This window comes from Dichomitus squalens (genome assembly GCF_000275845.1).
Source record: "Dichomitus squalens LYAD-421 SS1 unplaced genomic scaffold DICSQscaffold_54, whole genome shotgun sequence".
Classification (NCBI taxonomy): Eukaryota; Fungi; Basidiomycota; class Agaricomycetes; order Polyporales; family Polyporaceae; genus Dichomitus; species Dichomitus squalens.
Window position 1 is genome coordinate 12233 of NW_006766936.1, and position 19826 is coordinate 32058.

The 19826-nt window shown below is 55.0% G+C and overlaps 6 protein-coding genes across 6 annotated transcripts; all 6 read right to left on the reverse strand.

Annotated features, from left to right (window-relative positions):
- Positions 1–2005: 2005 nt before the first annotated feature.
- DICSQDRAFT_149758 (chitinase) lies at positions 2006–3241 on the reverse strand (the record flags this gene model as incomplete). The annotated part of the gene is made up of 6 exons (XM_007369700.1): positions 2006–2065; positions 2121–2350; positions 2403–2424; positions 2485–2570; positions 2642–2997; positions 3051–3241. 6 exons carry the CDS (start codon positions 3239–3241, stop codon positions 2006–2008), a joined length of 945 nt encoding a protein of 314 aa, XP_007369762.1.
- A 471-nt stretch (positions 3242–3712) lies between these two features.
- Positions 3713–6567, reverse strand: DICSQDRAFT_173905 (uncharacterized protein; the record flags this gene model as incomplete). Its single annotated transcript, XM_007369701.1, has 5 exons — positions 3713–4076; positions 4148–5673; positions 5723–6118; positions 6181–6307; positions 6362–6567. The coding sequence occupies 5 exons, from the start codon at positions 6565–6567 to the stop codon at positions 3713–3715; spliced, it is 2619 nt and encodes an 872-aa protein (XP_007369763.1).
- Positions 6568–8020: 1453 nt separating this feature from the next.
- Positions 8021–10082, reverse strand: DICSQDRAFT_157340 (RTA1-domain-containing protein). The gene is made up of 11 exons (XM_007369702.1): positions 10061–10082; positions 9550–9986; positions 9345–9489; positions 9151–9263; positions 9077–9099; positions 8938–9018; positions 8831–8870; positions 8597–8765; positions 8514–8532; positions 8391–8442; positions 8021–8326 (listed from the first exon to the last, which is right to left on the reverse strand). Exons 2-11 carry the CDS (start codon positions 9689–9691, stop codon positions 8202–8204), a joined length of 909 nt encoding a protein of 302 aa, XP_007369764.1. The 5' UTR covers positions 9692–9986; positions 10061–10082; the 3' UTR covers positions 8021–8201.
- A 393-nt stretch (positions 10083–10475) lies between these two features.
- DICSQDRAFT_157341 (uncharacterized protein) lies at positions 10476–11335 on the reverse strand. Its single transcript, XM_007369703.1, has 5 exons — positions 11273–11335; positions 11030–11198; positions 10904–10971; positions 10670–10843; positions 10476–10597 (listed from the first exon to the last, which is right to left on the reverse strand). The coding sequence occupies exons 1-5, from the start codon at positions 11307–11309 to the stop codon at positions 10500–10502; spliced, it is 546 nt and encodes a 181-aa protein (XP_007369765.1). The 5' UTR covers positions 11310–11335; the 3' UTR covers positions 10476–10499.
- A 1056-nt stretch (positions 11336–12391) lies between these two features.
- DICSQDRAFT_173907 (uncharacterized protein) lies at positions 12392–13169 on the reverse strand (the record flags this gene model as incomplete). Its single annotated transcript, XM_007369704.1, has 5 exons — positions 12392–12504; positions 12563–12739; positions 12805–12872; positions 12932–13076; positions 13133–13169. 5 exons carry the CDS (start codon positions 13167–13169, stop codon positions 12392–12394), a joined length of 540 nt encoding a protein of 179 aa, XP_007369766.1.
- A 3609-nt stretch (positions 13170–16778) lies between these two features.
- Positions 16779–17544, reverse strand: DICSQDRAFT_129458 (uncharacterized protein; the record flags this gene model as incomplete). The annotated part of the gene is made up of 4 exons (XM_007369705.1): positions 16779–16882; positions 16997–17155; positions 17209–17276; positions 17345–17544. The coding sequence occupies 4 exons, from the start codon at positions 17542–17544 to the stop codon at positions 16779–16781; spliced, it is 531 nt and encodes a 176-aa protein (XP_007369767.1).
- Between the last annotated feature and the right edge of the window lie 2282 nt (positions 17545–19826).

Sequence of the window (19826 nt, forward strand, 5' to 3'; positions counted from 1 at the left end):
CCTCGTCATACACCCAAAGCTGCCGGTCGGTGGGAGTGTATCAGCGGACTCACTGCAATTGCTACGACTGGGCGAAGTTTTGAAGAGACTACCAACGGGTGAGCGACGTATACTCCGTCTCATGATGGTACTTAGGGATCCACACTCTACGAGCGAAAAAGCTAGGGCAGGATGATATTAGCTATGGCACGTAAGCCTTCCCGACAAGGAGGGCCGTCTCATACACTTGGGAAACTAGGCCAGTTATGGACTAATCCCGCCAGTCAGAGTTCGCAGGGAACGTGAGTCTCGGACTTCACGCTACTCACACCCACTCCTGGTAGAAGCTGTAAACGTACTCAATGGAGGTCAGGTGGGAAAGATCGGAAGGTTTGTGGTGCTTACGCTGACAGACCTGGATGTAATGTCAGAAGAAAAGAACGAAAACTTGTGCGCCTGCATGCTCACCAGACGGGAGGTAGGATATCGAAAGCGCCAGCGTCCCAGTACTTAGTGATGGCATAATAGTAGCTGTTGACGACTTTCGTTAGAGAGGCGAGTACACGAATGTACAAACAGAACAAGGCGTACGTGGTGTGCATCACCATGACTGTGGTGAACGTCTCGAAAACACTATGCAACGTTTTGCGTTTTAATAATTATAATGCCAATCCGAAGACGTCATGTCCGACGCACAGCATTATGAGCACCTGCGCAGGTCCAGTTTGCGAATTAGCGTAGCTTTCGGGTAGGCCGAGTACGGTCATACCCAGATCCTGAGGAGTCGGCGATCATCAGGGTACAGTCGAAAGTAGAGGTACGCTTGAAGAAAGAGAAACCCGCTGAGGCTGTATGCAACATGTCAGTACTAGACACTACATTTAGACAATACAACTCACATCAAAGCAAAGAAGGCCCCTAGCAGCCAGGCTCCAAGCGTATTGTCGACGGGGGCGTGGGTTATAGTGCACTCAGCGTTTGAACAAGCTGGAGTCGACATCGAAAGCAAAGACGGGGGAGGTGGGAAGAGGACGAGCGCAAAGGGTGTTCTACCGTCATGTGAAGGCCACCTCATGATAGAGTTACGTTCTTGGCGCATGACGCTACGACGAAAGCTGGATATAAGAGTGTACTGCATAGCTTGTGAACCTTGTCGGCCATCGGAATTCCGGTGCTTTTTTGAGACGTGGAAAACCGTCTTCAGTGAAACTGCAACCTCCACACCTTCCTTCTCCACCCAAGTAAGCGATACGAAGGAGATTCGAAGACGCGGATGGGCAAACCAATGTCGAGGCGAATTTTCAATGGTCCTCGATGCAAAAATCCATCCGTGGAAAGTATTACTCTTTGGCGAAATGCTGTCATGGAAGGCTGGGTTCTACTCCCACGCTGCCAAAACAACGGGTTTAGCTGTTATTGTTACGTCTTCTGCGATCGCGGTCACAAGGCTAGGAGCCATGGTCCCCAATGAAAGATGTCCGCCGTTTCCTCATGATAAGGGGAGTCGAAGTGGAACTCGAAGCGCTTCGCAAGCTGATCCTGTGGAAAATTGAAAATCGTATAGGATACCAACGATTTCGAACCTGCTTGATGAGGGACCCACCACCAGCAAATCAGTGCAATTGCCTTCGGAGGAAGGGCCTCGAGGTGCCCAGAAGCATGAATATAGGCAAGGGAGATCTGCCCTGTCTTTGCACCAATTGCACTGAGTTTTCGAGAGAAAGTCAGCACACGGTCCTCGGCGATAGACAACGTGGGACTGACTCCGAATCAGCCAGCGAGCGACAGGTGAGCTAACGTCGTTTCAATGGGTCGTGTCAGTCACATTTTGCGAGCATATTACTGCGGAAGTCGCTTGGGAGATGGAAGGCGACAGACTGCACCAGCACCATACCACGGGGTGCTCGATTTGGTATATATCCACGAACGAGTACCTGGAGTCCAACTGACTACATCGACGTGGGTAGGGGTTCTAGAGCAAGCTAGGAGCCCGCTTGCCACATCTGACAAACCTACTCCAGATTGTCTACTGATTGAACGAACTGCCCTTCACTGCAGAAAGCCAAGCCGTATCGGCATGAGGGAACTATGATATATTTCAGCAAACCTCATCAAGGTGTTCTACCCGGACGGAATCGCACCTGATACGTCATAACGCCGGCATTCCAGCCCTGACCAACTGCTTGTGCGACGCAAGTGCCGAGAGCAGCAGGATCCATGTATCCGCCATTAGTCATGTCCTGCGTACTCGCAGGTTTGCCGATGACAATCTTGCTCTGGTCGACACCATGGCCCAATATTTCGAAGACTGATGAGCCCCCGGCGTTATACAGAAGGGTGTCGCAATTCTCGTAGCCAGGATCAGGAGACTCTGCTTGGGGCCGTAAGCATGGGGCACGATGAATGTCATTGAACGGACGAACGGTTGTAGAACTGGATGTTATACTAGAGCAAGCGTCAGGAAGTAAAAAAAAAAAAGCGGCAATCGGGAATGTCAAGGCTTACCCAGTCGATGAGATCACCGACGTTCTGATGAACTGTAAGATAGCACCCGCCCGGACAGAGATAGGGCTCGAACCAGGGTGCGACAGCTGCCATTAATGAGAAACAAAGTGCCCTCATTAAGTCATTACGTCTCTTTCAACGAGACGGGATGACGCACGTGCATGCGAAATGATGAACTGCCCCTGTGGAAGCCGCGCCCTCAACGCCTGGGTGAACGTCGACACCCACGTCTCGCCGACACCGGCCTGGGAGCGCATGAGCTCCAACTCCTCGTAGTCGACGTCAACGCCGTCCAAGTTGTTGTCCAGCACGAACTGCGCCATGGTGCCCGCAATGGTGGTCGGGTCCAGCCCGTTGGTCGTCGGAAGGTCGTTGGCTCCGAACGCCGCAACAACGAGGGAGACACCCGCGGCGTTGTACTGGGCCTTGAGTTGCTGGCGCTGATCGATTGGAAGATCAGCCCATCTCTTTGCTTGACCGTATGGGCCATCGCATTGCAGGAATGCCAGGTTCCTGGAAGGCGAGCCTGTTAGTTGGGAAACCGCGATGGGGACGCGATGACCCACAGAACATTGAATCCCTGTATCTCGTAGAGGGGTGGAAGAACGCCCTCGTCGACCGCGGAGGCTGAATAGACGACGAACTTCGGACCGCTTGGAATGAACCCGTCGCGGCGTTGCAGGTTCGCGGACGAGGCAAGGATGCAAGATACCAGCGTCGAGCAGGAAAGGAACGCGGAGAGAAAGCGAATGGTCATATGAAGGAATGGGGTTTCTTGGCGCGTTGGCCAAGTGTTCTGAGAATGAAAGTGAGCGAAGGGTAAGAATAATCAACCAGCCGGGCGCAGCAACCAGTGCTGTATTGTCCAGAGAAAAGGGTCAAGGGGATTCTCGAAACAGACACTCGTATGTATGCAGGACTGTCAGCTCTGGTCAGCCACTTCTTGAAGGACACGATGCGGTCATGTCTGCCCTGTATCGTCAGCCGCAGGTCAGCCACACTATCTGTCAGCCAACATCGACACTGAGACGGCCAGAGCTGCGTACGACTACAATCGCCCTGTGGATTGCGACACCCGTTTGTGATTAGTAGAGAATAAGCACCGATGTCGTATTAACCTGCCCGTAGTGGGATCCTAGCGTGACATGTTATTATCTCGTAAGATATAACGTAAGACATACCACAGCACCCCGAACCGTCACTCTGTATCCTTCCTCCCATCGGCATTCTACTCATCCCCTTGCTCTTCTGGATCCGTGACTGGTTTCGCACGTAGCGCCGCATCCTTCCTTCTTTTCAACGCGCCTTGGTACGACATGCACACATACTTAATGTACCCGATACTCTCCCGATCGCCGACCGCGACGAGCCGGTGGTGCAGCACCTCCAGCTCAAAGAACGACAGCGACGGGGGCACTGTATCGTCGGGCACTTCCGTGGAAGACAGCATGCGCACGACCGGACGGGGGGCGGTGAGGAGGATGCGCGTCGAGCGGAGGGCGTGTTTCGGGTTCGGCTTGCTGACCTGGCTAGGGGGGTACCGGTCGACGAATTGCCTGACAAGGCGGACCGCCTCGCGGTGGTAGCCCGTCCTGCGCGCGCACAGCAACGTCAGCATACGAGGAGACACCAGGAGAAGGGGAAGGAGAAGGGATGCACTCACAGGGAGAGCACGCGAATCATCGCCACGTATGCCCTCTCCACTAGTCTCGCGTCAACCCGCGCCTCGTTGGCCCCTTCCCTGCGCCACCACGCCTCCTCTACCGGGGCCCACCCCGCCCAAGCCTCCCGCGCGAACTGCAGCGCCTGCTTGCGCTCCTCGCGCCTCGCGCGGCCCGCGCGCTCCAGTGCCTCGATGTACGTCCATGCGTTCCGCTGCACCCCGAGCTCGGAGAAGACGGTGCGGTAGAGGTGCGGGCCTGCGTCGAAGAGCGCGTGCGCGTAGTGTACGGAGAGGTACGCGTTGAGGAGGCGCGGGGTCGGGCGGACGTGCTGGAACGCGTGCGCTATCGCGTCTTCCGCTTCTGAGGTGTGTTCCGCGTCGTCAGAAGCCTGGCGGAAGGGAGTAACCACATAGCGGAGGACGCGAGCGAAGAGCGCCTGCGCTTCGCCGAGGACCTCGGCGTGGCTCTGCGGGAGAAGGGTCGAGAAGTGGGTTGTTTCCGTCTCCACGGGCGATTGTGGATGCTCTGGAGCGGCCTCTCCCTCCTGTGAAGACACGTTCGCAGTTGCTGTCGACGTAGCTTCGCCCTCCTGCGGTGCGGGCGCACCCTCGGACTCCGTAGGAGCAGCCTCTGCGCTTCGTGCCTCGGCCTCTAGAGACACAGTTGCTCCCCCATCTACCGCCTCCGTCGGTTTGTCCCCGTTCCGCTCAACCAGAACGACATCAGAACGCTTGAACGGCGGCCTGTACGCCGCATACGCATGGAACACATGCGTCAGGATCTCCTCGTCCACTGCCACCCCTCCCCTCCCGCCCTCGCGCAAGCATTCCGCGACGATCTCCGCAAGTATCCACCGCACCTTCGCAAGGTCCCCGGTGCGCTTCGCGCCCTCCAGCAGCGCGCAGAACGTCTTGCGGTCAGGGCGGAACGCGGGGTTCCCGTACGCGTCGCGGTGCCCGTCCAGCATCTCCTTCGCGAGGCGGAACGCCTCGCCCACGTACAGCTTCTCCCCCGAACGCGCGCACGCGTAGATCGCGGCGGTATACGCGGCTGCGGTGGGCGGGATGCGCTTGTCGACCGTCATCTCGGTAAAGAGGTCCAGGGCGCGGGCGGGCTGGGGTGCGATGACGCGCGAGGCGCACGCGGAGATCATGAGCGTGTAGAGGAATGCGTCGGGGGTCGGGTGCGCGACGTAGCGCATGTGTGCGAAGAGGTCCCAGGCCTGCGCCTCGCCCACGGAGGAACGGAGCGAGAGGAGGCTGGAGATGAGGCGTGTGTAGGTGCGCTGGGGAGCGGGGAGGTTGCGCGATTCGTAGTCATGGATGAGGGACAGGGCCTGGGTGGGGAAGGTACGCGGTGCGAGGGCGCGGAGGTGCGCTTTGATGTGGAGGTTGCGAAGAGCGGGGGGAGGTGAGGGGCCAGCAAAGGTGGCGAGGAAGCGTTCCGCGCTGGGGACGTCTCCTGCGGAAGCGTAGACTGACATGACTGTCTCCAAAGCAATATCCGGCACGTTCGAGCCAGAACGCTACCAAAGCGTGAACAAAGCGCACCCACAGAAGTTTGGCACAACGCACCTTCATGAGACCGACGACTGTCTCGGCAGCTGCTCCATCGTGCCCCTCCACACAAACACGGACCAGAGAGACCCATTGCTCGTCCGAGAGCAGAGAGACTTCCACGGGGAGTGCACCTGAGGGGTCGCGGAGGGGCTCCAACGCCTCAACCATCTCGATCAGCTTGGATATCGCTGCCTTGTACTGAGACTTCAAGTCTATCGCGATGGCGCTTGGATCTTCTAGCGCATACAGCGAGTGGACGGTGCGGCGAACGATAGCTTCATCCGCTCGCTTTTGTGCTTCCAAGTCTACGACCTGTCCTTGGGTCTGCAACGGGACGGCAAGCAGATCCTCGTACATAGAAACGAGTTCCTCATCGGAGTATGTCGGTGCCATCTCTGCGGCTTCTGGCGCCTGCAGTATTGACACGACAAGGTTACGCTGGCGAAAAACAGCAGGACACGGTAGGTGCGTACCTCGGTCACCGGTGCCTCTTTCAGCTCTGCTATACGCTTCTCCAGTTCTGTCACTGCTTTGTCTTGTGTGTATGGGAAGAGCCCAGCGTACTCCAACGGGGAGAGCTTTTGGCGAGAGATCTGCCGCCTGGAGGGAGCTAACGTGAGTTGCTGCACACGAGCACAGCGCTGCGCGACATACCGGGAGTAGAAAGAACGACCGTCTTTCTCTAGCGGTAGGTAATCGCTCGATGCCATTTCAGTGAAAGACACGCTCTGGTGAGCGTATCGTTTGCCTTGGATGGAGGCATTGCGGCGAAGGGACTGGTAGGCGAGCGTTTCCAAACGTGCAGAGGCCCGGGAGAGTGTAAGGTCCAAGAGCGCGTGCGGAAGGAGGGCTCCAGACATAAATCGAGTAGGATACGAGGAGCAGGGAGACAAGAGGACGAGCAGGAGAATGAGGTCGACGTCGAGGTCCGCTCGCTGACACGGCCCCGCAGAGGACCGAAGCTACGAAAATGTGACTAGGCGCCCATGGGTGGACCGCTCGTGGGAGATAGATTCCTTTCTGATGCGTCTAACAACGCGGTACGGCTGCCTCGTTGAATTCGACATTTATACAGACCTACACATCCCCAGCTTTCAAGTTGCCACATCGTTGTGGACAACAGGGGCCGTAGGTTCCCAACTACGGTGCCACGGCCCATGGTCTATACGCTGCGGTCTCAAAACTGCTTGCGAGGCCTCGGTGCCGCTCAACCAATTGAATCGAGAAAGGAAAGCCTCTTGCCATTTTAGTCAGGAAGCCCCCGCCCAGTGGCATGCCAGCCTGCGCGCCCGAAGGCATATATAAACCCCATCTCGAACATATATGCTCTTCACAACCCGCCACTCATCCCATAAGACAGCCCTCATCTCAGGCACCTCGTCGGCTGGAATTCAACGTGAGTCACCCTGCTTGACATCTTCTAACCACACCCTCACTTGACGCCACTCTCTTCTGAAGATGCTGGTTCGCCTCTGCCGCTCTGCTCTGGACGCCCATTCGTTGCTATTCTGTTCGAAAGCGTGTTTCGTTTGAGTGGTCTTCGGCTTTGCCTTCGCTTGTGTCTTGTTCCTAGTGCGGCGCTGCTGTGGCGACTCTTCTCGGTACCTAGGCGATCTCTCAAGAAACTCAACACCACTGTGACTGCTAACGCGACTACAACCGCTTGCCAAGACATCAAGATGGAACTGGCCTTCGGGAACTCAACAATACTTGGACTTAGTCTTGTTCTGGTTCGTGTTTGTGCCTCTCTTTGTGTCCGTGTCGGCATTGTGTCGCTTTTGTGTTAGCGTTCCATGTTGTCGTTGCGTGGCGTTCGTCGTTGTTTAGGCTCTAAACGGAACAGGGATGCGCAGCTGAGGTCTCGAGCGTACGAAGGGACGCGTCTGGCCACATGATGCCACGTCCCCGGGGGAGTTTTGGCCGCTACTGTCCGGGGCAACCGGGAGCGGCATTCCTGTGCACGAGTTGAACATCCTCGCCCCATCGAGGGCAGGGCGGACGTATGTTATCTACGACGCTCAAAGGAGACAGGTTATACCCCGCGCACCTCTCTTCAATGGGCAGAGACCTCGCTGTTGCACCTGTTCTATGCTCCTGAGAATACGGATCATTTTGAATGATCTCTCGTGTGCCGCCACCGTGTCTCTTCATTGCACGTCAAAAGCTATCGTACCTTCTAGTCGTCCAATACGCTGCGGCCTTCACGTCCGCGAAACGCAGTACCTCTGAACGTGAAGGGACTTCGCTGGACCTGCGCGAAAGTCGCAGAGTGCCGGATGGCACCAGTGTACGCAAATATACTGTAAACCTTGGCTCGCTCCTCTGGCCCCGCACCGCTTGAGTAAACGAATGTGATGGTTTCCATTACTCGTGGAAGATGGGTACAGCTCTATAGAACATTAGTATAGTTGGAGGAGCGGTCCCTTGCAAGCGCGCGATTGAGGCCACATCGGTGCGATGCCCGTCCGTCAAGCAGAATCTTGCGAGAAGCCCTTCATCGCGTTCTCTTCGGCTCGCCGTCCTTGCTGGCCCACGCGTCGGCCTTGCCGAGGAGACGGCCGGGGTGGAAGAGGTTCAGGGTGTACATGGCGAGGACGATCATCGCAGCGTCGAAGACGTCTGCACCACAATTCATGGTCGGCATTGAGTGACAATTGTAGTGCTAGGGGGTGGTCCAACGTACTGAAGTACCATTGTGTCCTGATGATCTTACCCTTCCAGCCGTCGGAGAGTTCCTGAGATAAAAAGGCTAGCTCAGTACGATGCAAGTGTGGTGCGACATGCATGCTGGAATGGTAGTACGCACGACCACTCGGTAGATGGACCTGCGGTTACCCCGTCAGTAGTCGTCACTGGACACTGGGGCAGAACGCCAGCGTGTCTACTGACCGGATGAACAGAAATACGGCCTCGAGAACCAAGCCGAAGATCATCTGCTTCGTCTCGGGATCCGTCTTGCGCCGTGCGACCGTGGACTGCCCATAGCGCGCAAACGGGTGGTCGTACGCGTAGCGGAAAATGAACTCGGAAGCTAGGAGGACGTAGAACACGAGCGACACTGTATCCAGTGCTCCCGGTCAGACCATGTGCTTGTGCACGGACGGGAGTGGAGAGGGGACGTACCCATCTGGAAGGAGACACCGGCTAGCATGATGTGGCCTCCCTGTAAGTTAGGAGACAGCGAGCGATTGAGATGGAACCCCCCATAGGAAGAAGGGTCTTGGACTGACGGGGGTCGGATCGTTGCCCTTCTGTACCGCCCCTGCTGCCCCTGCGCCACCTACGGCTTGCACTATCAGGGCCACGAGATCCTGTGGGACCGGGCTGTCAGCCCAAGAGACCGGGGATGCATCCAGCGTGGTCACCCACAAATGTGCAGAAGATGATGGTGTCTGTGAGAAAAGTTAGCCTCGTCTGAGGCACAAGAGAGAAGGCATACGCACACCACTTGGCCGTTATCCGGCTGTACCTCTGGCCCATGCGGCGGATGATCTGCCCAAGGATCACGAAGTTGGCCGCGATAAGGGGTGTTGGCGCGATGATCGTCGTCGTAATCCTGAGCACGCACACATGCAGGCGCGGATATGTCAGCGGGACTCCGAAGGCGGACGGAGAGGAGGAGCGAGTTATGACCCACTGCATAATATACGGCTCGATGTTGGACACGTTCTGGTTTGACCACAGTCGTGCGCTCCAACCGAGAATCTCTCCGATGCCTGCGAGACACGCCGTGATGAGCAGCCACCAGAGGCGCGAGCGGATCGCCTGCACCAGGTGGATGACTGGCGACTGGCGGTCAGCGCTGTCTCTCGAAGCAGAGCGTGCGATGCGCGAAATCTTACTTGTGGAGACACCGAAGAGGACTATGAACAAGATGCAAATCCACTCAGTCGGAACGTAGCCATACGGGTTGTTGATCGGGTGTATTGAATCCACGGTCGTCGCCGCGGACGCGGCAGTGACGGAGCTGGTCCTCGTAGACATGCCGAGAAGGTGTACGGGAGGAGGGACAAGCGGAGGAACCGGTACAAAGAAAGGGAGGAGTTCTGACTGCGTACTAATAGGGTCCCCGTTCTTTAAAATCCTCGGAGGACGATATCCGAGCCATGGTGATCTTGGCAGGATCTGGCGGCCTGCCAACTCCGTGCTGGACAGTTGTTCGTCCTGTCCACCGAGCTACATGTCATATCGTATATCGCATAGTGATTTTGCTGGGCCGAAAATGTTGGTGAGTAGGCGGGTATGTGAGTTTCCGATGCTTTTATAATCCGCTCGGAACCTGGTGGGAAGAGAGGCGCCCGACAGCTAGTCAAGCCTCAAAACGTGTCCCAGACTCGTACAAGCAGCACTTACACAGATCAATCTATACGAACACATAGACATTAGATCACAACACACAATGGTTGACTTACTGTGGAGTGGTGTATGTATGGTTGAGAACAGAGTCAGAGGACCGGAAGTGTTGAAGCGATCGGAGCGCCCACGCTCTCGGGACATCGAGCGCTTCTTTGGACACCGCAGCACCGGAGCCGGACCGAGCCGGAGTCGGTACATACCCTCAGGCTTCCACCATCGTAAACTGAAGCTTATAGCTGACAGGCTGGGCCGTCACAGGGACCCTAGAACCGTTCATATCTTGTTGCAGAGCACTGAACAGGCAAATAGTTTTTCACTCCCAAAATCGTTCCCTTGCTAACGTAGCCTTTTGAACATTCAATAGATAGGAACTACTCGAACGCCTCTCCGGGTATAATACACTGCTGATAGTCGCGATTGCAGATCGAGACTGCGTTCATAGCTCGCTATTCTTGACGCTGGTGCCCCACATCGACTTTCCACCGTAGGCTCTAAATGTTGAGACGCCAAGTAGGGTGATCGTGTACAGAAACACTGCGTCAACAACAAATGTTTAGCAAGATAATGACGGGCAATTTGGGGATCTCTGAGAAAGGGTACACTCACGAAGACCAGCCGTTATGTATGAAATAATCTGAATAGGGTCCCACTCATGACAGAGCGTTTTGAACTCGTCGGTCGGAACGTCGCCGCAGGTCACTCCATGTGGCAGCTTCCCTGGACCGTTGGTGAAATGCCTGGTGGACAATCCGGTGGCGATGAACATGATCCACAGCACACCTAGATGAAGGAGGGCTTGCTTAACTGGGGTTCCGGCGAAAATGCAGCAGACAAACTCACACAACCATGGGATTTCAATCAGGATGGGTAGACCGATGCGGCCGTCATTGATGAAATCCACGAACAACCTGGATCGCTGGAGCTAAGGGCTTCGCCACCTAACGTGTACACACAAGGTATACGCACATAGCAGGCAACGAGATGATGACCATGGCCCCTGCCGCAATGCCGAGGTTAGCATAAGTGAGTGTTGTAGTGATTCCTGCGAGCCCAGGACCCGAGAGTAGCTTGTGGAACGCGGTCGTCGAGCTGACGCAAAGGCCAAGCACGATTACTGCTGTTATCGTCGCCAATGCTGAAGAAGTGCAATACCGGTCGATGAGCAGGTGAGATGACTCGGACAACTTGTGTAGAACAGATGATACTCACCCAAAGAAGCGAGTCGATAGAAGAAGACCAAGCCCATTGCGCCTGCGAATGGAGATGAACACGGGTAGTTGCAGGAGGGGAAATATTGGGCGAATGGAACCTGCTCCCTCCTCAGCAGGCATTGGCACTCTTATGCATGCATGAACCGAGAGATGAACAAAAGCCCATGCGAACTCGAGTTCTCATGGTCAATACGCCGCCGAATGCTGCCCGACGAATACCGGAGAGTTCGCAGTGGTTGACATGACAGATTCCAATCACAAGCGATACTTCTGATTCCCTGTACATGCCTCCCTGCAGCGTTGGCATCATGGTCGGAATTTGAGAAGGTAGGCAACGCGCATTACATCCGTAAAATTACCATTTCCGCTCATGAAAAGGGGATTGTGACACGAGGTCATCAAATGGGGGCTTTAAAGCTGTCTATGCTTTCGTTTACAGGAGTGCCTTCGCGCGGCTGTGCGGAACCGAGAACATATCGGCGAAGTGACATGGGAACGCGCTCAGGAGGTGACTCGGACTCTGAGCCGCCAAACTCTCAGTTCTGACATGATCAACAAGGAAAAGGCACACCTCTCGCTCTATTCACCCGCATTTCCAATGCCATGGCGCGCTAGAACTAGGGAATTTGTATATGCGACAATCTCCGAGGTAGGCACAGGGCGCCCAGAACGACCACAGAACGCTGTACCAAGGAAACCCATGTTGTATCGTGGCCAGCAGAAACAACGGAGGACTAAACGCTTGGCTCGGTATTTTTCACGAATACATAGCTGCCTCACGACCACCGAGTACCCATGAACCGGATACGAGTTCTGAGCTCGGTAGCTAGACGACTACTCACATGGTGGAGGCTGATTAGGATACCGCTTTCAACGTCTATGGTAGTGCTATACACTGCCTTTGACCCTTGGCGTTCTCAAGGGTTGGAAGCACGTCGATGGCAGTGTCAATGTCACTGGTGGTAATTGTCACCGGAAGATCAACGGAGCAAGGCGCTCAAATGCGCCACGTCCACTACGCATCTTCAAGTCGCTCCCACGCACCTGAACAAGACCCCGACCCTGAGTCGTGCCATGTCGATCAGACTCCACACTTATGAATCGATGGAATTTGAAATTACACAGCAGACTCGTTCTTCCCGCTCTTCCTGACGGAAGTACCCCAAACGGACTTGCCATTGTTTGAGTGTTGTAGTGCCACGACGAAGAGCGTTATCACGTAGAGTTGCACTGCCGTTTCGTCACCGTCAACATATCGTACATTTTAGCAGGAGTGAGCGGAACTCACAGATGGCTCCCGTTACAGCCGAGAGTATGCCTATGGGTTGAGAATCCCTACAGACCTTGAAAGTATCGGGCTCATCGGTGTATAGATCGCAACCTGTCACGTCTTGGTCCAGGATTCGGATATTTGGATCTGCGAAAGTCAAACCGGCCGTTGCGATCCAAAGCCATCCGAGGACAGCTGCGTAAGGTCGATACGGTGAGCTAACGGAGACCTGAATACACGTTGATGTGTGCGCAACGTACACAACCAAAACACCTCGAAGAGAATTGTTGAACACAACGGCACCGACCTGAGGTGGCCTCCAATCAACCTAGACAAGAGGGATCAGTAAAGATGAGTTCGAACAAGAGAGAGATCACGAGCACGCACAGTAGCGGCAGCGTAACGGCCGACATGATACCGGCAGCCACTCCCATTCTAGTATAAACGAACGTGCCGAGAAATACTGTGGTTTCAGCACTGTGATCCTGCACGCTCAGAGCCAACACCACAATAGCGAAAATGGCGGCTAGGACTTTGAATCACGGGGCGGTCAGTCTAAAACAACTGAGACAGGCTTTGTGATCTTACGCAAGGAGAGCACTCGGTAGACATAGAGGCCAGCCATCGGAGAAATGAGAGAAGGTGATGTGTAGGAGAGACGCTGTGGAGACTTTAGGTGTGTAGTGGATGACCCGCCAGTGGTGAGGAGCACCCTCCGCGTTCCTCCCACCTTTATACTTGGGGCCAGGAGGAAATTCAACGTAATCCTGAAAGCCCACACCTCTGAGCGCATCCTATCAAACGACGGGATCGCGAAATGGGCGGCGTACCCTGGGTCAAAGTGCCCTCCTATCATTACTCCCGTAGCAAGCGGGACTAGCAGAAGGATTGGTATCAGACGCCACTGACATAGCGTGGCCTGTCTAGAGAAATCTAATCAGCGTTCGTGTGCTCATCTCCCCGAGGAGCAAATATGCAATATGGACGGCAGACGGCAACAGTACGCAGCACATACCTCGGTCGCGTTGTTTTTCACATCTAGCTTTGCGTAATCAAAGTCCCGAAAACTCAAGTTGGCAGCATGTTTCTCGTGCCTGTACTACAGTACGAGAACGCTCATTACAGCCGTTTACATAATTATAGACCCCTGCGAGAACAAGTGTGATCAGACACTCATCTGGAAGTCCCGCTGCCGGTCTCATTCGGCCAGATCGCCACCGCAAGAGCGGTGGTAAGTCCAACAACAGCCGTTACCCGGGATGACAGGCTCCCGCACTGCACAGCCCTGCAAAAAGGTCTGATTAGCGCTGTCGGATGTAGAACGATGATACGAAAAGGAGTTCGATTATTTTGGCTTACTGACGACCTCTTGAGGGAAACTCCTGAGCTCGTCGCTTGTCGAAGCTCGCATGGACACGGCGACATTTTCCACCAGCGAAAAATCACGCAATCCAAAGAAATGCTGACGAGCGAGAGACTGACACGCACATGATAAGAAGTGTTATGACAAGCCTCGTGAAGACGCCCGCTGAGATGGCCATGCCAGAGTAGACCAGTGTCGTGGACTTGGGGATACTGCTCTCTGCTGCCTTGCTCTGAGCACTGAGAGCAAGCGTGACAGCGCGATACCAGCTGGGAGAGCTGGGCAAAACGCGTGATTAGCGTTCATTTGGAAGTATAGCATGACGATCACTCACCCAAGGAACGAGACGGAAGATGTACAGGCAAGCCATCGTATGGAAGTCTCGAGTAGAACTGTCTATGGACACAACTTTGAATGAACACGAAAACGAATACGAACACGGACACGAACGACCAGGACCCTCCAGTCGCGGAGGGCACGGTACTCCTGAAGGACGCACCTGTATGCCGGAATCGACCATGCGTGGACTGCGATAACCAGACTGCATACGCTACGTCAAGACTACATGCAGAAATGCAGATGATATTGGATTAGCGGAGGATGATGGTCGGAACCTTCAGAAAGAGAGGTGTATCCGGCCAGCAGGGCATGACTGTTTTAATTCGCAAGATCATGCACAGATTCGATAGCAGGGGATTGCTTGAGCAAAACCGACTAGCAAGCATGTACGCACTGCATTCTGACATGAAACGTCAGATTATTGCTTCCATGATCGCAGCGTATGCATACCTTCAATACCAGCATTCGGATGCGATAAGCATCATATTATTGCTTGCGCAATTAACATTCTCAACGCATAGGTTGCTGCCGTGAGAGACGAGGAAATTTCAGGTGCGTGTAGGTGCATATCGCCTGGAGCTATGGGATCACCGCGACCCCTCATAAACCGGTTTCCTCCTCTCCTCGAGAAGCGCATTCACCGACGGTGCTCCGCACTCGGAGTCAACGCAGTCGCAACCTCCTCACTAGACGCGCCGACGATGACCAGCCCAGAGTTAATCGAGTCGCCAAGTCGCCCACTCTCGAGCAACTCACAGAAGAGCCTTCGAGCCAGCAATTAGCCAGCGATGGACGAGAGCTCAGGAAATGCGCGAGACTTACACTGCTGGAAGCGTGAGAAGCGTCCCGACGCTGGACGTTGCCCCAAATGGCGGCAACTGTTCTTCATGGTCGGTACTATGCTTGGACAGTCTCGAAATACAAAACGCTCACCAAGGGATGCAACACGACATTTTCACAAACAAACCATTCTGTGGGAGAACCAAAAGCGGAAACAATGCAGAAGGTAAGGGAAAGTGTCGATCGTGCCGCTGACGCGCTGATCTTGGCTGCTTATCAGTATAGTTCGCCCTCCGTTGGCATATTCTGCCGTGCGGGCTGAGGGCAGGGGTTGGCGTGTCAACGTGGTAGATGTGGCGGTATGGTGAAAGCGCGTTCTAGCGATAGCGCTGATTCACGTGCAGGAATGCATTGGCAGACCTGGAAACACACCTCCGTCGTTGCAGCAACGCCAGAGGCAGCAGAACTCCGATCTGTCTGAGCATCTCATCAGTACACACCGGCTCGAAGATAGTGCCGTGGATGCAGACGCATAGTTTGCTCCTATACTCGAGGAACACACAACCCGGGTATTGTGCGATCATTGTCCGAACCTTCGAGCTGAGCAGAAGCGAAGCGGGGCCTCTACAAAGGAGATGACCAACGTCGGGCTGTAGTGTGCGTCGCTGCTTGAAGCGCCGGATGACGGAAGGGTTCAGCAGGGTCCCGAAACCAACATCCGTACAAAGCATGTAGCTTCGAATGGCATTCACATATCTTTCATTGCTTGCATATGCCAATCTTTGGATAGGACTTTTTCCGTGGTGAAACATGAGAGAAGACATTCAAGAGTACACTTACCTCGACATAAACCCCTCAAAAATCTTCGCAGATTGAAATGAAGACTGGCATAGACCCTCGCGGAGACAGACGCAACAGCGTGACAATTCCTATGACGTGAATATGAATGGTGTTGTGAGACACCTGGAACAGTGCTAGATACGACACAACATCCATGACATCGCTGCGGTCGTATATGCTGCGACCTATCACTATTAGTGTACATTCCAGTGCAGCCCCACAATGTCAGCCTACCATACCGTGGGTGCAGACATGTGTAAGACGTACCCAAGGTGATTGATTAAAGGGCAGTTCGGTCATTGGCAGCCTTGTTCAGTTGAGCGGACGAAGCCCATGGCGGAACGGCGTACGTGGATTGAACACCTCTAGACCTGCGAGGTATACAAAGTCCAAGATGTTTCTCACCAGTGAATTTGGGTTGGCTGGAGCTGTAACGAGCACGCACAGGTGGATACGTGCTTACGGCACAACAAAACGCATTTCTCGCAGGCCAGCTTACCGCGCGGGTAACCCGTTGCCACCGTGACTGTACCACGGCGAGACGGCAACCCGCCTTACGCACTCCGCAGTTTACCGCGCAGCAAGTACATGTCGTTCCAATGACAGCGCACCTTCGAATTTCACAGGCCGAGACACTCAGATGATCGACGCACTCTGGACAGGTCCAGACCGCCGTCGCACCCGTTACATCTTGTCGCCGTGACGAACGCCAGCTCCGGTTTCAAAGTCAGTAAATATACATGAGCGGATAAGTGACAGAGCGAACGACAGCGAGACACGGCACACGGCACGACCACTCCTGCCATCCTCAAACCATCGTCCGTCCAGGGTCCGGGGCGCCACTCAAGGCCCTCGGCCCCGCAGGTCTGGCTCCAAGTAGTGATGCAGAGTGACAGACACGAGGGCACACGATCAGTGCCTCTTCGCGCCGGGCATGGAGAAGTGCGTCCAGATGGGCTTGCCCTGAGACGAGCTGCCGACGGCTACGAACGTGAGCGCGGCGGTGTACAGGGCCACTGACGGATGCAAGTCAGACGTCAGCATTAAGTCAATCAGAGAGCACACGCGCGTGCGCGCCGGAGCCGGCGCGCCGCATATGTATTCGAAAGGCCCAGGTGTGCAATACTCACAGATACCCGCCGACAGAAGCGCGAAAATTACGAGGGTTTGTGCGTCCCCGCAGAGACCCTGAAGGGTTGCATTCGTGAAGCTGCTGCAGTTCTTGAACATCGACCCGGTTATGCCCATAGTCTTAACGCCGGCGACAATCCAGAGGACCACCAAGAGGACTGTAGATCGCTGTGAGCGATGCTGGTAGAGTAAGCGAGATTACTGGGCTTACGCATCCAGACAAGCTCCAAGATGACCGTAGCGCTGTAAGGCTTCTCTTGCGCCATGTCATAGAGAAGGCTGTGGGACGGCGGCTGTCATGAGGTGGCCTGTGCCGTGTACGAGAATAGAAGCGAGAGGGGACGTACATCAGGGGCAGAGAGAGAATGGTCAGGACGCCGCTCGCGACACCCAACTGCGCATACGTGAGGTCCGCCGTCAACACACCGGGGGACAAGTTGAGGGTGAGTTGGCCCATGGCCTGCGCGATAATGGCGGTGATGGTGGCCAGGGCTATAAGTCGGAGGCACCCCGTGAGTGCTCCCATCCGAAGTGCGTCCGTCGCCATCGCAGGATAGACCGAATCACTCACTCATGGCCGTCTGACGGGTGTAAATGAGCCACTGCATGATGCGTAGACCGGTACGCGGGTAGAAAGACTGAAGCTGAAAGAACGGAACGGACGACGAAACAGCGAGCGCGAGAGGGACCAGCCAGAAGGTGTAAAACATATGCCGCGGCAGCGACCTTATATATGAGATCTCACGCATCACTCGGCTGCCTCCCATTGATCAAGCCGAGATTCTAAATTAGGAGAAACGTCACGGGCCGGGCCTACGCAACGCTAGGCGTTTGCGATTGGGCCGATCCGCCATCTCACTACTATATATAAGAATCACTCAGGCTCGACGATGAGAATAGCCTTGGGATGCATCACCGCCGAAACATCCTTCGCAGTAAGAATGGGCATGACCGGTGGAAGTAGGAAGACGGAATGACCGGGTGTAGATAAGGGATGCTACAGGAGGTCGACCAAAGTGATTGCTGCGGAACGAATACTACAAATTCACGGCGGTTTCCACGGCAACGCGGAACGTCCTCCATTGCACCTTCGTTAGCTGCGCCCAAGCACGTCTTAGGCAAGTAATCTCAGGCCTGTAGTGCTAACATGAGAACGAACAGTCGTAGGCAGTCAATTGCCGCTTGACAAGAGACACGGTAACGGAACGATGTTATAATGGGCTGGGAGATGGAAAGGTTGCTCGGGGAACGCGAAGGGTTCTGGCCGAGGTTGTCCAGTGCGACGATCGCAGTGCACGCACACATGCGCGTCTGATTACTCTACTACATAAACCCCTTGCCTCCAAAAACTGCGCCCCACCGCTGAGCCCGTGAGAGAGTGAGTCATCTGCTCGCATCTGAGGTGTATTCAGACGCTACGATGATACATGATCGGAGCAGGCCACCTGATCTCGGAGCCGCTATGCGTTCGCTCTGGCAGCGGGGATCTTTTTGATCAGCACTGACACGGTCTACATGGCATGCAGTGCGTACGCATATCTCCTGCCTGTGCCCCACTAACTTAAGTCTGACAATCATTATCATCACCCAGTTACTCTGCAACAGGTACTTCCAGCTACGTTAGACATCAAGGTAGCGCTGCAAAACGTGACCTCATGATATTCTTACAGCCTTGTCTGGATCCAACTGGTTGACTAGTCCGCTCTCCTGATCACTCGACGCGTACACCGAAATCATTGAAGATTTTTCCTTCGGACACGCTATAGTCTAAAAGGCTACAGGCGGGATCTACAATGATTGTATTGTGCATCAGTACCATCCCCGTACCTACCTGTCTGCAACCTAGTTGTGCCTACCCACAGAGGTCAGAGATCATCAGGTGTTGTAAGAACGCACCGGGCACATTAATCAGCCTTGTTGGCGGATCCTGGTGCGCGCTGTCCGAGAACCTTCAGTCAGCATCTCAGCTAAGACGCATGCTGCAATACGTAGAGACTGACCAGTTGAACGCTCGGCCTTGCAATGCGCCCCGCCTCACTCCGCACAATCCGAGTCACCTGTCCCTGACAGGTGACTTGACCGAACAGGCGTTGGCTCGTCCACCTCTTCCCTGCAGCATGGTTCTATGCGGCATGAGTGGCGAACGAGCCTGAGTGGAACACGGCGCGAACGTCGACCGCCACCAGGTGGGCTTACTATCGACGGAGCGGCCGACAACTCGAATGCACCAGGCGTACTGTGAATGTGGCGTTGTCAGGTGAGCTCAGCCAAGGTAAGTGAAGCCAAGGTAAGTGAAACCACGTACATGTTTAGGAGGAGTGCATTACAGGGGGAGTACCTCCGATGGTGGCTAGGGGAAACAGCTGAGCACAAGCGACGAAGTGAAATAGGAAGACGATGGCGTACAGCATGGTAATCATTCGCTCACGTCCAAGCGTACGACCAGCGACCCTACATCAAATTGCGCCGATGTGGGCCGCCGGCGCACCTAGAAAGGAGAGGGAACAAAACATGGGGGTTCTGAGGAAAGAGTGGATGGGCGAGGAGAGGGGGTTATATAGGCTAGGGGTCGGAGGCTGGTGATGGCCAAGATCGGCGAGCTGGTATTCGGGTCGGCTCGAGAGACTCCGTGTTTGCTTCTGGATCGCCGCGGGATCGCTTCTCCATCTGTTCACCGACGCCAAAGATCGCTCGGGTGATTGCGATGTGATAGTGAAGCCATATTCGGGTCTCCACCGCCCGGTCTTCTGCAGACAGCGTTCTCATTCTTTTCTACGTCGGAGAGCTGTTGTGAAGAGGGGACGATCATCCAAGCAGAGGCCACCCCGT